The 15,121-nt window shown below is 34.0% G+C and overlaps 2 protein-coding genes across 5 annotated transcripts in view; both read left to right on the forward strand.

Annotated features, from left to right (window-relative positions):
- The window catches only part of LOC128156893 (uncharacterized), a 62,982-nt gene extending 59,278 nt beyond the window's left edge, over positions 1-3,704 (forward strand). Inside the window, exons 98-101 of the mRNA XM_052819220.1 lie at positions 131-242; positions 894-987; positions 1,150-1,778; positions 2,088-3,704. Of these exons, the coding sequence (XP_052675180.1) occupies positions 131-242; positions 894-987; positions 1,150-1,778; positions 2,088-2,858 (1,606 nt within the window). The 3' untranslated portion in view covers positions 2,859-3,704. The remainder of the gene's footprint in view (positions 1-130; positions 243-893; positions 988-1,149; positions 1,779-2,087) is intronic.
- A 1,469-nt stretch (positions 3,705-5,173) lies between these two features.
- LOC128193065 (uncharacterized) overlaps positions 5,174-15,121 on the forward strand; it is a 54,827-nt gene continuing 44,879 nt past the window's right edge. Inside the window, exon 1 of one of the 4 annotated variants that reach the window (XM_052866282.1) lies at positions 5,174-5,430. In XM_052866282.1, the coding sequence (XP_052722242.1) occupies positions 5,189-5,430 (242 nt within the window). In that variant the 5' untranslated portion in view covers positions 5,174-5,188. Of the gene's footprint in view, positions 5,431-10,540; positions 10,718-12,131; positions 12,179-13,340; positions 13,506-15,121 lie in introns of those variants that run through there. The other 3 variants (XM_052866289.1, XM_052866285.1, XM_052866286.1) reach the window with 3 other exon arrangements.

Raw genomic sequence — 15,121 nt, forward strand, 5'->3', positions numbered from 1 at the left:
AATTACTTTATTGAAAAGTATTTTTAATTAATTCAAACAATACATGTATTTGGTTTATTCTTCTTTTCATATTACGAAAAAAATTCTCATTTGTTTGCATGAATTTTGATGTGCCATTTGATTTTTTTAGGTCATCTTTGTACAACATTCCATACATGTACATGAAGCCAGTTCTAACAGCTGAGCAGGCAGACAAAATCAACAAACAGACCATATATCCCTGTCCTATCTTCATGAATAAGGTATGCATGTTACTTTTTACCTGAAAAATTATGCAAAAGAGAATGGAACTATCCCGATGTTTTTTCTGACTTGAATCAGGGCCAAATTAAGAAAATAATTGGTAAAAAGAGTTGAAAATTGTATGAGGTGTGTAAGTTATCATATTTTCCTAAATAACACATATGAAAGAAATAAGACTGGTAGAAAAGAATTAAAAAGGGTTGAAACTTATATGAGAATGAGATATCTAATTAAGATGTTTCACTGAATCAAATTTTCTAATTTGACATAGTTTAGGAATTTTGGTTTGATAGTTGGATCTTTTTTTAAAGCGCTTAGCCATAGCTCAGCGCTTTATTGTCGTTAGACTTCTACTTCCGGTGCATCAAATAACTGCCCCCTATGGACAAAAGTATACATTATTCAAAATTGGTTAGGGAACCTGTTTCAGTGGTTTATGCACATAACTGCACGGGCTATTGTGAATCGTACGGGCTATTGTGAATTTGATGTACAGGGCTTACAAACATCATTGCAGGGGGTGCCACGCAGTGATAAGGATATACTGCGAATACAGAAGCTGAAATGTTATATACATATATCTGTTATATACATACATAAGCTGGGTTAGCGCTTTTCAGTACTATCAGTACTTTGATTTTTAATTACAGAGCAGACAAGTGCAGACTACGACAGTGAACTTGAACTGTCCAGTTCCAGTGGACAAATGGAAGATGGCCAGAGTAGCCCTAATACTGGATCCAGGTGTGTTTCTCTCTCTTGTTTTGTTGTAAAAAGAGACATCTTTATCAAATTTTCATCTTTAATACCGGTAATGCGTTTCAGTACGTTGTTTCACTGTTTTAGTATATATAAGTAAGAAAGGTGATACTCACAGTGATGACGTTTTTTTTTTAATATAAAAAGGTCTCCCTGAGGATGGTGTAAAGAAATCAAGGTCCTATTTGATGCTGATGAAGGCTCCCATGATGCCTATACAAGAAGAGGAATCCATTCGATCAGATGAGGAAGAAGAGGAACTAATTGAACTGGAACAGGGAGAGGAGATCGAGAACTCTGAGCAGTCTCAAATGTCCTACCGGCCAATGAGCCCCAAAGCCCCACCCCTGCCGCCAGGACTGGCCCTTCAGAAAGAACCCCCCATGGGTGGTGACCAAGCTTCATCATCTTCAAAGCAAGCAGGTGAAGCAAAACAGTCAAGTATCAAAGGTAGCAAGGACTCTGTATACAGCCAGGGCAAGTCAGAAGGAAAGAAAGAAAGTCGCACAGCCACACCTACAAAAGCCAGTGAAAGATCTGAACAGCAGTCACCAATGGAGGCAAAGCCTGGTTCCCGACCCCCAACAAGGACTAGCGTGACCAGTAAGAAGTCGAAAGAAAAAGAAGAAAAGGTAGCTTCAGAGGAAGAGGTTAACGACAAGGGAAGTGTTACCAATACCAGGCCTCGATCAGAGCATGAAGATCCGGTCACTCAGGTGGAGATCGAACACAGTGAGGATGAGAATGGAGGGGACACTGAGAGGAAAACTCAACCGGTAAGACATCTGATTATGAGAACAAACAAACATGAAGTATTTTTTTATATGCCCTATTTGTATACTGCACTTCTGGTTTTTATTCATATATTTTTTAAAAAGTTTCTAATCATCAATAATTATTTTTAAATGGTTGGTTGATTTAATAGCTTATCTATAGAAATTAATCTTCAAGTACCGGTACTCATTATTTTTCATTCATATACATGTGTATCATTCATTGAATAACCTCATTGTGACAATATTTTGTGGTGTTTTTTTAATATGAAACTGTTCAGGTTTCTAACAGTCTTTATATTAACATTCCAGGCTAGTGACAGAAGTTCAGAAGAAAATCAGAATCAAAATGCAATGAAAAAATCTGTATCAAGCTCATCTCTGAAAAAAGGAGAATCAACACAAAGTTTGAAAAAAGGAGAATCAACACAAAGTTTAAAGAAGGGTTCTTCAACACAGAGTTTGAAAAAGGGGTCATCAACACAGAGTTTGAAAAAGGGGGAATCAACACAGAGTTTGAAAAAGGGGGAATCAACACAGAGTTTAAAGAAAGGGGAATCAACTCAAAGTTTGAAGAAAGGTAGTTCAACACAGAGTCTTACAAAACAACAATCAACCCAGAACTTGAAAAAGGGAACATCTGGGGAAAGTTTATACAATGCAAAATCTAAGGAAAGTTTGAAGAAAGGTACTTCAAGCGAAAATCTCAAGACCACAAGGTCAAAAGACAGTTCTGAAGGTCAACCCTCTGAAACCTTACAGAAATCAAAATCTAAAGAGAGTTTGAAGAAGTCATCTTTTGAAGATGAAGCCAAAGAGTCTTCAGAGCCACAGGCCACAAACAGGGAGTCGGAAAAATCAAAATCTTCCCCACCACCCACTAACCGCAGTGTGGAGGAGAAACAGAATTCAGAATCCCAGAAAGAGGCTACAGCAACTACTGATGATGCTACCAACCAAAAACAGGAGGAGAGTGTAGCAGACGACAAGCAAGCAGAGACCAGCAAAGAGCAAGAACCAGCTAAACAGGAGGAGACAACTGGTGCCAAAGACAAGGATGAGAGTGATAAGGATATGCTGTGATCTTATATCAAAATTTGATGGATATTTTTTGTTTACATGAACTGCCATTCTTATTTTGATTTGTGAAGATCCAACTTCTCTTTGAGGAAAAATAATATTTAGAACCATGATTTGTTATTGATTATTTTATCTCTTATGTTGTTGCATCATTTTATTGAAGAAAAAATTTCAATAATGACATATTAAAAAAAATGTGCTTAATTGTTGATAAATTTACATTTACCTACCGGTATATGAAAATAATTATTACCAAAAATTGTTGTAGTTATGTGCCTTAAAGTTCATAGTTAATTATACATGGTATTTATTTTAAATAAGCATACCGTCCAAAACTTGCTGAATTTTACACTATAAACAGAATGTGTTTACAAGTGTTTAGTCATTTTAATTGATGATGATATCTACTTCCGTCCAAAGTCCAAACATTATTTTTGAAAACTGCTGATCTAAGCAAAATAACCTCTACATTTATTATTTTTCACACTTGTCAAGAGTATATTTTTTTTAAATTTATTTATGTGTTTTTATGTCTTCTTTTTTGTTGTTTATTTACATTATATTTTTTTTTCTATTGATGTTACTTGAATTTTTGTGATAATAGTATACTTTATGCATCACTGTCAGAAAATTAGAAATTATTTATTTTGTATTTCAAAAAAAAGACATTTAGTGTTAATGTGTGTATGAATAGTTCTGTATTTATGTGCACACTATATTGTGGTTTATTTTGGAACTACCTGTTGACCAATTGTATTGTATTTTATTTATTTTTTGCGTGTGATAATAAATTAAAGTTATTGTGAGTATTTGAATAAGCGATGATGAATAAACTGGATTTTAATTGTTTATCTGAAGTCATTCCTCTGATTTATAAAGAAAACATTAAAGGTTTTAATTATTTTGATAATTTGCATCCCACTCCAAAGATTTTGTGAGTTGGTTTTGCCCTTCCCCTTTTTTCTCCTTTTATAGTTTGAAGGGATTACATATAGGGGATAGGTGAAGTTGCACTGAATGGTCTGTTTCACTTGGGAGACCCATAAATAGTCTTGCTTTTTATATACTGTATTGACAAAATTTTAGGAACAAAATTATGTCGTAAAATGTGTACTCTAGAATAATGAGGCCTCCTCTCAACATTATTATATGTTCAGACAAGACAAATTACCTACACACACTTTTTTCTCCTTGCATGCTTGCTACCTTCTTACCAACATGAAATATCAAAGAAAATGTTTAGTTTGTCTCATGGAACCACCAATGATGTTTGCCTTTACATTTTATCTAAAAGTTAACTTCAGTATTGATCGCTCTCGAAAAAATTAAACTTCAAAAGCAGAAAAGTTAGACATAATTTAACAATGTCAACCTTATTTATTAAGCATTTGAATAAACAATGAGCAATGAACAAGACACACAATTTGAAAACAAATGACTGATGCCTACTAAGTTATCGTGATTTTCATGCCCGAGCAAATTGATCTAGGTATTGCTATTTGTCAAACTAGTAATATGCAGCTTTGTTATTTTTTTTTCAAAGACCGTTAATGGTGTATCATGATTCTTAATAGCACTCAGAGAATATAAATTAAACATACAAGAATTATTATAATTTGTCACAAAGCACGCCATAGGAGTTAATATATATTTCAAGTCTCTTTCATCAACTACATGTATTTCAATCGTTTTGTTTGGGTTTTTTTTCAAAATTGAAGGTAAAAGCATCTCTTTGCCACAATCGTGAAGGAAGCAATAAATTATTAAAAATAGAGTTAAAGTAAGGATCAAACGACAAAACGTGCCCAAATAATCGTTTGATGTATTTATTTTTAATTTTCCCTGTCGAGACACTTCTGTCAATTGAAGAAAAAATAAAAAGAATTTTTGTGTAGAAATTTTACATTTACATATTTTGAGCAAGATGGTATCCGAGTGCATTGTGCATTCAAGGTCTAATATTTATGATGTTGCGTGTAATTTATGATATTAGTATGCATTCAGTACATAACTTTTTTCCCCATTAAATAAACACCCTCATTTTTGAACTCGGTGACATTTTTATTGGTAAGAAATATTCCACTAATAACTTTAAAGTGTGTTATGATAAACTGATAATTAGCAGGATGGCTTGTCGAGCAAACAAGAACTTGTAATCTTTTTCACGTTTTTATTGCCATAATGAACGACAATATTTGTTTTCAAAAATAGATGCAAGCGCTTGGATACTAAACTCAGACTAAATCCGCAAGCCTCATAGTTATGATGCGAACTGTGTGGTATATATATATATATATGCATATAGTCTGTTGAAAGTGGAATAGAAATTAAGGATGGAAATCTTGGAATGTATTGATGAACGGATCAAACATCACAAGGAGATTGCTCAAGATTCTTGTACGGACGATGTACCGCCGATCAATTTCTTGGATCCGATTAATTTTACTCCCCGGACCCCGTACAGAGAACCCCCTCCATCAAGGGAAGACAGGGGAAAGATTCAACGGACATATCGATGGATATTTGCAACCATTTCGCGAGAGGCGACTGAAATTGAACCGGAAGTACTGGACTGGTAAGTCATTTTTTTGTGCAGGTTATTAATTGATCTTTTGTTAGTTCAACGGTTTAATTTTCCATCAATATTTGAAATTCATTTACTTCTTAGTAAATTTCAGTAGGGAACACAGTGGTTGAAACAATAAAGATATGTCTATATTGAAAATATGTAACGTTAAAAACAACGTTTTTTCACTTTTATAAAATTTGAATTTACATCAGAGGCGTGATTAATGTTCAGAGCGAGTGCTCGCGAGCACTCGCCAAAATTTGTGTTTTGTTATAGGAACTTTTTACGAGCGCTCGCGAGCACTCGCTCTGCTGATCATTAACACGTCTCTGTTATTTGCAACCTTGCAACCCGCTTTACATTTACCCAGTAAATTGAGAAATTTAAAATATGACAGTGCAGATGGTCTGAAATACATGTAAGAGTAAGATTTTTATTGTAAACAATGAAATGTTTTCTTAAGTGATCCCTGCGGGATATGAAGGTGGCGACATTGCAGAAAAAATACATATCCCGCTTACAGCGTTTTTTTTCTTCCTGCAATGATCGCTACAGTACCTTTATTTACTGTTAATGTACAACAGTACGTTAGCTAAAAGAAACAGCCAAATCGTCTCCTATCGGAATATATGAGTCTGACATCATCATGATTATTTCGTGCAGTCCAAGATTTTTCTTCGGTCGCTGTAGGTTTCGACCAATCGATGAACGGGGCGTGTAGACTTCAGTCCTGTCAATTTCCTGTCGGTTTCAGTCGCTGAAATCGATAATCGGGGCGCATAAATTTCAGTTCCGTAGTTTATAAAGAGCTATGAAATAATTGAAATTTCTATATAAATAGAGGGAATCATACTTGGTATATGTAAATGTAACTGATTATTCTTTTTCGTCAACTGATATATTGTGTTTCCAACCCAATAAAGCTTGATGTAGTTGATAAAATGATAAACCCTGTGGAATGAAATGATAATGGGTACTCAAATTACCAATAAAGAATGTTTCCTAAACCATTAACTCCGACATTTTACTCTTTTCTCAAGACACCACCATCCGACTCCATTGTATTACTACCCCCCTCTCTCTCTCTCTCTCTCTCTCTCTCTCTCTCTCTCTCTCTCTCTCTCTCTCTCTCTCTCTCTCTCTCTCTCTCTGGAATAGAAGTCAGTAGATAATCACGTATATAAATTTTTCCCAATATTCATGAAGACCATAAAATAATCACTTGGTAGATAGACGTATGACTTCTTATGTCAGTGTTCTGGACAGAAGATGAATGGCATCCAAATACTCGCACAACATACATATGTACGCAATATTTGTCAAACTCTTCAGTCCTGTTTCTTATGCCTGTAGATAATATATCGTATAAAACACACTTTAGTGTTGTCTGGCACGAGGCTCAATCAACAGATGACATTATAAAATCTCGAGTGTCCTTTCACCATTCCTGTCTTAAGGTGGTTTCTCAGACCATTGTTGTCAGGAACAGTAACTCTTGCTTATGATTAAAATGCTATTTTCAGGTTTACTCTTTTGAACAGTTTGCTATAACAATATTCTTTGGAAACAAATATATTTCTAGTATTTTAATTAATATCGATCTACGAATTGAATTACAATTGCCTCCCTTTACATGTATTCGCAATACCACAAAAACTTTTGGCTTTTCCAGCCCAATCGATCCTAAAAGTTTTTTTAAAACTATATTACATGGGGAGTATATTGACTTAGTTGAGTTTAATAAGTTTTAAAATGAAATATTGATATCAAGATCAATACTTGGCGTTGTTTTCTTCTATTCTGAGTTCGCCTTTTGACATGGTCGTTATTGAAAAATGAAATATTGAGCCTTTGAAATATACGCCATTGATTTTTCTCCCCAGTCTGCAATGTATCTTTTCAAGAAAGTTTTCGATTACAGAACGATAGTCTCTGTTACAGCTTAACGCGTAGTCATAGGCCATTTTTTATTTATTAAATAGTTGTTTTTCAAGACCAGCCGAGTTTTTAAAGAAATTTAAAAAAACCCATTATTATAATATTTTTGAGAAATATTGGCATAAATTAAAAGTGATTTGAACAAGTTTTTAAAATGGGAAATTCAATAGGATATGTTGTCAATCTGTTTGTATGTGGATGGTGGTATTATTGCATTTATAAATTTGTGCGAAAATGAGTCTTTTATTTTTAAAAGTTTTGAAAAACAACTACTGAAAAGATATTACCCTTTGTTAATATCAATGTACACCTCCTGCCCCCCCCCCCCCCCCTTGATGCTACGTGCCTGCAAATGATAAATAAGTGATATATTGTACTAGAATTGATACGCTATTTCGTGTCATTCCTTTTATATGGCTATTTATATAAAAACATCTACTATTTGAAACGGCTAGACTACGAATTTCGAGTACATGTACCTATATATTTCAGAGGAAGCAAGAATGTCTATTTCAAGGACACGAACAATGTTTATTTCTTTTTTGACATGTACCTCGGACTCTGTTATCCTTTCAAGGTAATATATCTTGAAATGAAGTGCGTGTACATTACTGTCGATGACACTCGTGTTCTTACATTTACCGTTTTACGTGGTGCTATCCATTTCGAGTACAAAACGGTCAGATTGAGATCAATATCTTCATACTTTATAGATTAAAAATACATTTTTTGATTGATGAGTGATGTTTTGAATAAAACCAAGGACACGATTTGTCGTAAACTCTTGGACAGATGAGAAGTTCAGTCTAAAGGTTAAGATTTGATAATATATTAATCTTTTTAAGTAAAAAAAAACCCATAAAAAACGACCTTCAAATTACCGCCAAAAATACCAAGGTCTTGTAAATATTGTTGATGACAAGTCAATAAACAATGACAAAAAAGGGAAATATTATGATATTAATTCTATTTAATGTATGCTATTTTGTTAATGGAGAATTGGTATGCGTAAATAATATCACAATCGATCAAAAGTAAGCTACATTGAGAACCCGGCCGGACGCCAGACATCCAAATAGTTGACCCATGTATGGGAGATTTAGCTGTTTCTTCTCTGCAACCTACTGATCAACAATACGATAAATTGCGTATTTTTCTACCATTAAAGGTATATTCAAAGAATACAATACAATGTTCATAGGGCAATGGAAGTAGCTATCATTGCAAAAAATTCTCTAAACATGATAAAGCGGGTTATTTATTTTTATTGAAAAAAAAATCACTACCTCCATATCCACACGAACCACCAAAAATCATTTCGACGGTGGAAATTTTTTTTATAATTTCCCTGACTGATTGAAGGCGTATGACGTTCTGTTATGACATCAGTCGAAAAATGCTTTGAAAAAAATCCAAAGCTTAAAAAGACAATTTGGTTTTATTTGTTACAAGAGAACCGTATTTGTTGGTCCCATATTATTTTTTATTTTTTAATTTTAAAGGGGGTGTTCCATATTTCATATTCCTTGTGCCTTTGATTATTTCCAAATGTAGATTTATGCTTAAAAGGAGGTTCCCAAAACTTATAATCATGAAATATGTATAAATAAATTAAGAAAATACCTTACGAAAATTATATTTCCGTTAAATTTCATTGCAATTTTCATCGAGCAATAAATAAGGCTATTTGGATACCGGGGTTGAATCATTTTGGTTAACCCTTTATATTGGTACCAAACTACCAGAGATTAAACCTTCGGCATATTAAGCATATAAAATGTTTGTGTGAATGTCGTTGTAATAAAGTACCATTCATGACGTAATCTTTATTGATGATTGCCTGTTTAAACCAATGATCAACCCTATTCTTTATTAATTATGAAAAAATGGTTGTTGTATATTGAATACCTAATAATTGTTGTTATGACGAAATATACACACTTTCCTAGAAGGAAATACCATTCGTGACGTAATCTGAATAATTGATACTGGTTTATTTTATGTACTTAGTTCCCTTATTTTTTTAACTACGAGAGCATTAAAAATTACTATTGTCGGAAAGATACACGATAACAATGCCTATATTACTACTTGAATGCTAATGATTGTCCAAATCACGGGTAATAATATAAAGCTGACGGACGTCTAACAGATAATAAAGGGACTGTTGGAGGCTGTCGTGATGGCAAAAAAAACCCCGGACAACCTAATAATTTACTGGATATGTTCCGTACAAGCATCACTCAACTAACGGGTCCAAATTAAGGGTAATGAACGGATATATTAAGGTAAAGCGAGTGCACAATGCATGGGGAACTACTGTCCAAAGAACATTTAACAACCGGAAGTTGTCTGAATATCACTTGTGTCCAACGGACATCAACGAAATCAAGCCGGGCTATTCACTACATGCCTCCGAACTCCTAGATTCCCGGATATGCAATAGTTAACAAGTGGAATGAATCTGTTGAACGTCCGTAACGCACGCGTGAACGAGAGAGAGAGAGAGAGAGAGAGAGAGAGAGAGAGAGAGAGATTCCTATATAAACCATCTCCAGGAAAAACCATCCAGACTTTAAACAACTCTATTATCATTTTTTTCATCCATACCATTTTTGCAGATTTTAACCTCGCACTCGATATATAATGTACTCGAGTTACCCGGTCTGGCGATGAATGTCAATAGTAATACGAAGTCGATACGCGGTTAATCTAGCTTTATCAACGGTTCCCAATGGTCTTTACTAGGGATCATTTATTAATGCTCCGATTTCAGAACTCCAGTGTGCCCAGACTTGCCATTAAATACCTCTACGAGGAAACTAGAAATTAATACAGTGAAATTGAATTTCAAAAGTGCTGATCTCAAACATGCGTTGGCTCCTCAAATACTTGTAATATTGAGTGCTATACATTCGATATACCTTCCGAGAGACAAAAGTTAAGGTAAATGAATATCCCCGAGACTACCCCTAGGGTCATACAGAGATATACAAAGTCTTTGCAAAGCTCCGTGACAGATAATGGAGTGTCTAGGCTTATTATATCTTATTTAAAAGTCACTGGCGTACAAATGCATCGCTTCAATATAGGCCTAGACCTGTCCCACTATCTATATACACACCAGCATAGAATTAAATCCTTTTTATGTAATTTTTTTTCTTTGGCCCCCATGTCTTGATGCATGGTTAGTGTATTCATATATTAAAAGAGAACTCCAGTCTCGAAGAGGTTGTGACAGGAGAGAGAAAATGATTGTGAAGACTTTTAAAAACCCAAATTGACAAGTCGCCACGAAGATTTTTTTCTCCCACGGAGATCCTTTCATGTTCCGATTTTGAGATTCAAGACAAAGGTAGGGAAAATTGTTCTTCCTGATAATATTCAAGTCATTGAGCTAATCGCCAAGCTAAAACGAAGATTTTACTTCACGATAACCCTTACTTATATGTATCCTTGCAAAAAAAAACCACATAAGTATATTAAAAAATGGTTCGCGACATTGATGGGAAAGATAACGCATTCCTTTGGTAGCTTTTCTTGACGCCAAATTGTGGGCTTAATGACAAAAGTAAGACATATTTCGAGTAATCAGATGCCACAAACAGCTTCCAACTGAAAGTCGCTATCTGACTTGGGAATAATCGGATAAACACAGAGAGTGGAGGAACATTGAAGGGCCACAAGCTAAATGTAGCCGACTTCCGTGTCTACAAAATTCATTGAAATTGTTTTAAAAAGAGAAAATGTCAAGAATCGCTTCTTATAAGAGGTGATAATAGGTCTTGGATTCTTTAGTTGTCTCTTCTGCAAAAGTTTGATCTACAACACAGTTAAGTAGATATATTGGAACTTGATGGTAATAAGAATGAGGATCTTGTATGGTTTTTGCAGGTCGATTTCATTTAAGTATTGGATAAACAAAAGTACATAAAAAAAACTCGGTTGTTGAGTCTGAGCATAAATAACTGCCTTAAAACGTGTTTGTGCGACATTTATCACCAGAAAATCTAAGAATTCCAAGGTTCATTTTTTTTTATTTTAAGTTCATATACAGTATGTTTTCTACACTACTGTCGCGATATCAAAAGTTGTTTTGCCTCGAATCTGCCGTTGCTAAATTGCGATTTTAAATTTGATACCTTTCCTCTAACTCGTCTCCGGGTTTTATGACCAAAATCTGAATACGAAATTCAATCGGCTTAGAATTGAAATGTATCTTTCCTTTTAAAGCACAAAAAGGTTTAGTGAAAACGTTTAATGGCACGAGCTTCATTTTCTAAAGAACAAAACAGACAGAAAACAACTTTACACTACTACATGTACCCCCCTCTCTCTCTCTCTCTCTCTCTCTCTCTCTCTCTCTCTCTCTCTCTCTCTCTCTCTCTCTTGCACTTAGTAACTTAGATATTGGGGTTGAATTGAAGGAAGAAAGTTCATTATTATTATAACTGATCAATTTATCATTTACAATTTTCAATAAGATGGGATATTTAAAGAATAAATATCAAATCCAAATCCGGTTGACTAAAACCAATTTTATTTTAATCCACTTAAAATTGAATAGGAAGTGGGTCGTTTAGGTCGTAAACCCGAATTTTGAAAGATTATGACATGATGAAGAAAATCCGGAATATTTGATTAAACTGCCTACGTGACAAATTAAAATTTGTTTTACAAATTGTCTGTTTATTTAAATTGTAATCTCTCATGAGTTACCGGTATATAAGTTACATTTGAAATCTCTGCAATGCAATTTTCTACAGCGATGGAATACAGGATACATGTTCTTTGATGATAAACTAAACGTGATACTGTAAGTACACGTATATTTCGTCTATGTATAGAGACTATATATAGTTTTTATAATTTTAAGATAGCGTTATGATAGTTTGTAAATATTAAGCAATAGTTACATGTAAATAAAACATGTTACAAATGAAATTCCTATTTGAAAATTCCTTATAAATGAAACTACTTTTCGAATGATCTAGTTTATCTGTTCTCGCACCTGCACGAAATGGACCCCCACACTGTAAATATCACCAAACCATTCAACACATGACACTTTCGTCAAGAGAAACTTCCAACTATGTAATTTGTTTTCAAAACATGTTTTAGAATAGGATCAGACCTTTCCATTGTAAAGTTCTATTTTTCCTTTGTAGGATTTAATTGTAATGTTTCATCTAGCCTATTTTGGTAGATTTTAATCGTTTACACGAAGCAAGTGTACATACCAGATTTAAGAAATGTTCAAGTGGAGATTTCCAAAGTTTGATGATTATTTCGGATTTGTTTTGATCAAATGAAACACGAGTTTGATATGGTTTACTTGTTATCCCTTTGTATTGTAGGGTGAATTATTCAACTTGTTGTTTTCACACATGCAGGTCAATTTAAGGGTCGTCATATTAAGATCTTCTTTATTTCATATTAAACATTCCGGTGTTGGCCAGAAAACACTGTTACTAAAGTGACGAAAGCATTTAATATCTTGTTGCACTAACCATAAAGCAAATCGAAATTATTGAAACACCACCCCCTCAACACACATCCCCACCACCGGAAACCCCGGCAAGCAATGCTGTACGTATGTTGGTTGTTTAAGCTTTTTTATCTTAATGGTGTGCTTGTCTGGTATGGTAACTTCAGTTATTGAAATACGTGGTCTTTCTTACAATTCTTAGATCAAAACAGTCTAATACCTTAGGCAAGCTTTAATTGCAATGTAAATTCATCTCGTGACAGCTTAAAAACAGGCCATGTCGACGCAGCATCAACCATACATTATTTTTTCATTAATTTATATATAACTTTTTTTTATACTTTAAAAATTGTTAGCCAAAGGTACCCTAAGCAACCATCGGAAAATTGATTCTTTTAAAATCGGAGCGCTGAAGATTTCCTGGGAGATTAAAACGTCGCGCTATAAAGTAAACTCGCGACTAGAAAAGCATTAACAAAGTGATATGTTTGTACAGAAGTTCTTTGGAATAAATCACTCGTCGATTAGTGTATTAAATGCCTATATAACTTGGAGATTATGATAAGCCCAAATAAATCTCGCAGACGGACTAGAAGTACATAAGTCTGTATGGACTATGAGAATCTAACCCTCAAATGGCCGAGGGAGGAAAAAGGTAACATGTAAATGTTATGTTGTTGTTTAAATTCTAAAAGTTGTTTTGACAGATTATCATATTGTTGGTTTTTTGTTATTTATATTATTAATATTTTCAAGAATAGGTCGAATGGTAAATTGCAATGGGTTGTTATTGTTTCGTGTTTTTTTTATTGCTGTTGTAATTTTTGTTTTCGAGTAGGTAATGATTGGTGAACTCAACTGTCTTTTGCCTCAGTGGTTGAAAACAATTGGTAGATATCCAATCCGGATTTGGTTGTGTTCCGTTCATTGTTTTCTTACTTCCGTCTTGAGTTGTTTCTCCATTGTCCTTTCTTTTTGGTCTTTCAGGGGGTATTGAATGATGGTTGTTTACATGAACCTTCCCCCAAAAATAATAATTACTTACAGGCAAAAACGGTTTACCAAATAACTTTCAAGAAATCCTCTATTTTAACCACTGTAAGAACAAAACAATATATTTACAGTTAGGTTATTTGTATATTTAACCCTCTTTTATGACAGTTAGCAAATGACTAATGTGCAAGTATTTGTATATTGAATATCATTTTTATTTAAAGTCACAAATAATGTAGCGAACGACTGAAACACAAAATTGGACATGAATACGTGTTTTCTGGTGTGTTACAATCATATATTTTCCTATATTTATTTTTCAACTCAGAATCATAATTCCACATATACACGTACATTAGTAAACACCAGACTTGTCAAAAATAAGACTACTATGCAATCCGTGCGAGCATTCGCGTACTTGATAATTTTAAAAACTGACAACAACATTTTAAAAATTGCGCACTTTATAACACAATACGTTGACGAAATGTTTAAATTTTAATTCTTTACTAGAACTTGACACAGGACACGAGGTGTATAATTGCTTCTTTAAAAGAAAAATACCTGTAACCCAGGTCCAATTTTCTGGCTATTGAGAGTAATCAAAACATCCTATCCCCTGATTTGTGCAATGATCTATGATTTATGGAAACTACGTTATAAGTAAATGACTTTTGAAAGATTACAATTGGAGACACTGCGGGTTTTCAGATTTAATCATGCAAACATTGACAAATCGTCGTTCTGAAGTCAAGTTTGATTATCTAGAATTGAAAGATTTACATTCCTTCAATAAGCAAAATTGCGATTAAAAGCACTTGCTTCGGATTTCCAAAATTTTGTTTGTAAACAGCCGAACTGTCAACATCAGCGATTGAATTGCAAGTCATCCAAACAAAATTGAACAGACTTCTATCGACATAAAAAGAGTAATCGAGTTGTATTGACTTCACTGTAAATAGGCACAATAGATGAACAGCGTCTTAAGTGCCCGCTTCATGTGAAGATTTCGGTTTTCTCATATCTCCTCAAAGTGGACAATTCAAAGTTTTATGGTGCTTTGAAAGCCAACATTTCGCCAATATCCAGACGAATAATAACTTTGTTGTAACAGAACTTGAAGTTGTTCCTTTCAAGGACAGAACATAATGCTCCCGTTTTGAGAACATTGTATTGGGATGTAAAGAGGAACCGTCATTCAGAAGTTCGAACGGGTCATAGAGAAAAATATATGGGCTTTTTTTTGGCTTGTATGGTAGAAGTGGCTTTTTTATTAGC

The sequence above is a fragment of the Crassostrea angulata genome, chromosome 7 (genome assembly GCF_025612915.1).
Source record: "Crassostrea angulata isolate pt1a10 chromosome 7, ASM2561291v2, whole genome shotgun sequence".
Classification (NCBI taxonomy): domain Eukaryota; kingdom Metazoa; phylum Mollusca; class Bivalvia; order Ostreida; family Ostreidae; genus Magallana; species Magallana angulata.